This window comes from Notothenia coriiceps, unplaced genomic scaffold (genome assembly GCF_000735185.1).
Source record: "Notothenia coriiceps isolate Sejong01 unplaced genomic scaffold, NC01 NC01_scaffold00032558, whole genome shotgun sequence".
Taxonomy (NCBI): domain Eukaryota; kingdom Metazoa; phylum Chordata; class Actinopteri; order Perciformes; family Nototheniidae; genus Notothenia; species Notothenia coriiceps.
The window spans coordinates 1-5,433 of NW_011365259.1; the positions used below are offsets into that span (position 1 = coordinate 1).

The 5,433-nt window shown below is 44.7% G+C and overlaps 2 protein-coding genes across 2 annotated transcripts in view; both read right to left on the reverse strand.

Moving 5' to 3' along the window:
• Window positions 1–669: 669 nt before the first annotated feature.
• On the reverse strand, window positions 670–2,227 carry LOC104960963 (claudin-1-like). Its single transcript, XM_010789154.1, has 2 exons — window positions 2,009–2,227; window positions 670–1,392 (listed from the first exon to the last, which is right to left on the reverse strand). The coding sequence occupies exons 1-2, from the start codon at window positions 2,225–2,227 to the stop codon at window positions 934–936; spliced, it is 678 nt and encodes a 225-aa protein (XP_010787456.1). The 3' UTR covers window positions 670–933.
• A 1,613-nt stretch (window positions 2,228–3,840) lies between these two features.
• Window positions 3,841–5,433, reverse strand: part of LOC104960964 (protein Shroom2-like) — a gene marked incomplete at its 5' end in the record, with an annotated part of 10,128 nt that continues 8,535 nt past the window's right edge. Inside the window, 2 exon segments of the mRNA XM_010789155.1 lie at window positions 3,841–4,991; window positions 5,366–5,385. Coding sequence (XP_010787457.1) covers window positions 4,725–4,991; window positions 5,366–5,385 — 287 coding nt within the window.

The window sequence follows — 5,433 nt, forward strand, 5'->3', positions numbered from 1 at the left end:
CCTCCCCGACTCACATGCCACTCGTCAGCCTCCCACGGGTCACATGATCTGGTTCCCCAATCCCTGAACGGGGGCCCGCCCACACCTGGGCATGCCCCCCCCCTCCTGCTGATAGTGCTGAGATAACGTTCATTACAGCAGATATGATAAATCCATCCAGCCCTGAACTCTGAAACACAGAACAGCTGATCAGCTGATCTCTGAATAAACGTTATTATCAGAGATTATTCAAAACAACATGCGTTTATCTTGTATGAACCCTGGTCCCCCCCCCCCCAACCAGGATCATCTCAATTATCCTGTTTACCTGTAGGCCTACTCCTGCTCACAGAAACTGATTTCAGTGTGAAACATAAAAATCCTGCTACCGCAGCGCTAGCAGTGTTAGCTCCAGGCTATCAGCAGAGCATTTAGCAGCTTAAGAGAGAACTGTAAACATTAATAAAACATATTTATGCTTGAATAAAAGTATGTTAATTTCATATCTGTATATCTGCTGCCGAGCGAGGAAACTCGATGGTGAGCCGATGGCACACTGATAAAGCTGGATTTGTAGGATTTCAAACACTGAAGCAAGACTCTGAGAGGTGGACGTAGTCACCGGGATTTTTTAATCACAGCTGTTATTCAGAATGAATGTGCAATACAACAATACAACATGGCTTTCCTCTGCCTGTCCTGTCCGGACTGTTGCCCTGTTTGATTAACCTTCATAGACTCTTACCATCTACACCTGACCACTACACCAATTTCAGATGTTTTCCTTGATTCTTTTCTAAAACTGTACTTCTTCAGGTCAATAAGAGATGCAGTGATTCAGCTGCTCTGTCATTTAAAAAACGTTTCTTCTGTCCAGGATTATTTCGCCCCGACGGAAAAGATGAAGATCCATACATTTGAGTTAGTGAAGAGTTTTTGATGAGTTGTTTCCACTCATGAGTTGTCTTCTCTGAGAAATGCTGGATTATCTTGGCCCCGCTGGTCTCCGTTGGGTAGTCCAGACTTCTGTTCTGGTCTTGTTTCTGGCTCCCTGAAGTCTCCCAGCGCCTCCCAGGCGTATCTGTAGCAGAGGAACAGCACCCCGCTGACGAGCATCAGGGCGGAGGCGAAAAGACCCACGATGATGGCGGCGCCGAGCTGCTGCCGAGCCGGCGCTGCAGGGAGGAGAAAGTCCGGAGGGAAGTGGATGGTTCTGTTGCTCAGAACCGAGTACATGTTCCACAGCAGCGGCACCGAGCTGCAGGCCCCGGTCAGCAGGTACAGCCCCCCCGCCATCCTGAAGAGCGTCCCAACATTTCTGCGATCCTTCATCGAGAAGTACACCATCCTCATGGCTGCTGCCGCGCTCAGGTTCCCCAGCAGACCGCAGACCAGCGCCGAAACCATCAGCACCTGCACACAGATTCAGTCATATATACACCACACAGTCAGGAACTTAGCACATTATTATTAAATATCAACCAGAAATAATCTTTATTATCTGGATTACAGCTGAAACATCACTGTACATACTGTCAATACACATTTTCATATTAACGGTTGGAGTTCGAAAAAGATTTTTCTTTCATTTAACTATTATCTTCTATTTTAATTTATCGTAAAATGGAGCAACTGTTACAAAACCCAATTTGTCCACCGGGATGAATAAAGTGTTCTGATTTTGAAGATTCTGATTTTTTTTTTTGATTAACGTGCGGTTGTCTAACTTTTCTGCTAACCTCGATAAAACCCACCTCTTCTCCTTAGCGTTTTGACATCTTGTAGATTGTTGCTTTTGTTGCTTTTAAATTATCTATTGTTTTTACTTGTACTTATTTTATGGTGTGTGAGCTTAGCTGTGTGATTTTTGTATGTGTGTTTGTTTGTTTATTTGACTGTACAGCACTTTGGTCTGGAGGTTTTAAAGTGCTTTATAAATAAAGCTGTATTGTATTGTTACTCCAAAGATGGCCGCACTTCAACATAACGTGCCATGACTCCTATTCCCTATCATCTCTGTGGGACTCACCTGGGCGACGGGGATTTCTGCCGGGGCGAAGCTGTCCGAGATGCTGATGCTCCGACAGTTCTCGATGGCGGGGAGGGCGTGGCTGTAGAAACAGGCTCTCCAGATGCCCACCCAGGCGACGCCCGAGGTGACCACGGACACGTCAGACACAAACCACAGACGCCACTCGTTGAGGCCGGTGGTGGCGACGGTGAGGATCCAGGCCAGAACCCCAAACATGAGGCCGAGGAACTGCCAGTGGGCCGTGTGAGCCACGTACTTCATGCTAAAGCTGAACCAGAGCCGGAGCGCTCGAACACAAACAGACACAGCTGTGACGGAAAGAGGAAATAAAAAACACTTTAATCAGGAGCTCATGATGAAGCTTTTTCTGTCCTCTGACTAAAGGAGGAACTACTCTGCACCATGAACCTGAACACCTCTGTATCTCCAACCTCTCTGCAGAGTGAACCTGAACACCTCTGTATCTCCATCCTCTCTACAGAGTGAACCTGAACACCTCTGTATCTCCATCCTCTCTACAGAGTGAACCTGAACACCTCTGTAGCTCCCATCCTCTCTACAGAGTGAACCTGAACACCTCTGTATCTCCATCCTCTCTACAGAGTGAACCTGAACACCTCTGTAGCTCCCATCCTCTCTACAGAGTGAACCTGAACACCTCTGTATCTCCATCCTCTCCGCACCTTTGTGCTTCTTTAACCCACACAAATCAGCCTGTTTAACCAGATGCATGTTTTATTTTTCATATTCTTATTGCGCTCCATGTTTTGTTAATTTATGTATTTGTATAAATGTTTTTGAAATCTCTTCTTAAATAGTGATATATTAGCTTCATTTCTCTTCTTGTACTAATGTGTGCACCATTATAAACCAAATCTGTTCTCTCGGATGAAACTACTACATAATAATACTGAAAGACTTGATTCTGATCACAGTCAGGAGTTCATTTCACTCGGTTTGCACAACAACAGTTAGCATTGAATGATGCCTTATTAGCATATTTAAACATAACCTGTAATAACACATAAAAGTGTTAATGTCAGTTATGAAGTTGGTGGCTTTCATGGGGATATCTGTTAGTTACACAAGTTTCATTCACCTGTGTACAACATGTATGACTTTTATAATACATTAATTAAAAAGTACAAAATATCCTTACAAAACAATAAACATCCTTATAGGTTTTATGAGGTTTTTCTGCAGGTCTCCCTTGAAAAAGAGATCTATGATCTCAATGGGAACAATCTGGTTAAATAAAGGTTTGAAATGAAATGAAATGAGTTCACAATTAATAATAAACCTATTTTTGAATGTCTGAGAGTGACCCCTCTTTATTAATATTACACAAACTGCTGAATCCATACTGAACTATTTCATTACACATAACCTCTACCACAGGAAGCTAATTATTCTGTGCTTTGTTCTGTGTTGTTTAAGATGAATAAAAAAACATAGGATCATGAAAGTTATAAAATATTGTAGCAGTTCATATGAATCCGTTGACAGTCCTCTAGATCTCGCCTGCAGGCTACACATTTTGTTTGTTTTGCGTACCTCAACACATCAGATAATATATATCTATACTGATAATTAAACTGTCTCTAAATAAAATGAAGCATAATGTTGAAACTCTTCCTCAGGAGTTATTGATGTTCCTTTAAATGTGGACCCCCCCCCTCCCCCGTTACCTCCTGCTGATTCCTCTGGATCGGCCTCTTCATTAACCCTGAGTCCTGCTGTCAGAAACTGCTGACTCTCAAAGACACTCCAAAGTCTCCAGCTCTAATCGGAGGAGGCGTGGAGGTTAATGAGTGACTCGGACACCATCACACGATTCAGCAGAAGCTTTTATTTTTGAAATAAGGAGCAGCAGCAGTGATGCATCATGGGAAACACAGGTGGGAGGATTGAAATCCAAAACATCTTTAGTGTTGAAATGTATCTCGTAACGACATGTTTAGCATCTTTAATGTGAGCAACACAACAGAACACTTGATCAGAAATATAACCCCCCCCCCCCGACAGGCACTTCAGATGGACTTCACTTGAGTCCAGGTTTGGAGGGTCTGCAGGTCTGAATGTGAAGAACTCTGTTCTGTTCACTGAAGCCCAACAAGTGCTTTCACATCCACCATCTTTACCTCCTGTCAGCAGCTGCTTTGGGGGGGGGGATAAAGTGGGTGGAAATAAAATGACTGAAACATGACAACATTTTTGACACATCGTGATGAAGATGAAACACTTTCCCTCCTGCTCGGATCCAACAGGCTACAATAAATTACTAAAAACGTAGACGTGGAAACAAAGCAAACTGCAGGTGGTGCGTTCAGGGACGCCTCGGCTGGAAACAACATGGACCCTACAGAAATGTTCCCACAGTCTTTAAACTCATCCCAGAGTTCAGTTTGTTCTGAAGAGTTCAAATAAAGTCTGGAGCTCCTTTTCCCCATTTCTCTGGGAGCACATGAATGAAGCCCTAATTGTGCAGGAGGTGGAGGAGGAGGAGGGGCTGCAGGAGGAGTTCTTCAGGGTCTCTAAAGAGTCCTCTGCTTCCCTCTGCTGGACACCAGCCGCTACTACAACCCAAGTCTCCTCACAGTTCCTCTCAGGCTCTCCTTCAGAAGGAGGTCCGGTTCTCCAGGCTCTCCTTCAGAAGGAGGTCCGGTTCTCCAGGCTCTCCTTCAGAAGGGGGTCCGGTTCTCCAGGCTCTCCTTCAGAAGGAGGTCCGGTTCTCCAGGCTCTCCTTCAGACCCCGGAGCTGCTCCTCCCCGAGCTTGATCTTGTCCTCCAGCTTGCGCTGCTCGATGAGGAGCGCTGACTTCATTTTCACAAAGTGCTGGTAGTCGGTGAGGAGGTCCTGATGGAGGTGCAGCGACAGGATGTCAAACACCAGACGCTCCCTCCGGTCCAGGTTCTCCTTCAGCTCCTTGGCATCCTCGTGTTGCCGGATCAGAACATTCCTCTTGTCCGTCAGCAGGCGCTGCCAGGAGACAGGAGACAAAGCCTTCTCTTATCTATGTGTATATATGTATATATATATCGATATAAACTTAACACAAAAAGTAAGGACATTTGTTTTTGGTAGAAGATTTCTTTGTTGTAAAAATGCTTCTTGGCAACAAATCTTATACCGTTTGAAAGTCCAGTCTGCCAGTGCCAAACAGAGGAGATTTGTCACATTTTACCCACACACTCCGCTCTGCTGCTCATCCCACAAATGCTTGTTCCTCACAAATGTAGCACCATTTGAATGGTAATAAAACAGGCTGTATATGTCTCACCCTCACGTGGGGGGGGGGGCGCCCTTCTATATATATGTATATATATATATATATATATGTGTATATGTCTCACCCTCTCCTGGGGGGAGCCTCCTATATGTATATATATATTTGTATATGTCTTACCCTCACGTGGGGGGG

Excerpts from the sequence above, each read along its gene's own strand:
- LOC104960963 (XM_010789154.1), bottom strand. The coding sequence starts at position 2,227 with ATGTTTGGGGTTCTGGCCTGGATCCTCACCGTCGCCACCACCGGCCTC. Across the intron at positions 1,393-2,008 it reads CAGAAATCCCCGTCGCCCAG|GTGCTGATGGTTTCGGCGCT; the intron begins GTGAGTCCCACA and ends ATCTGTGTGCAG.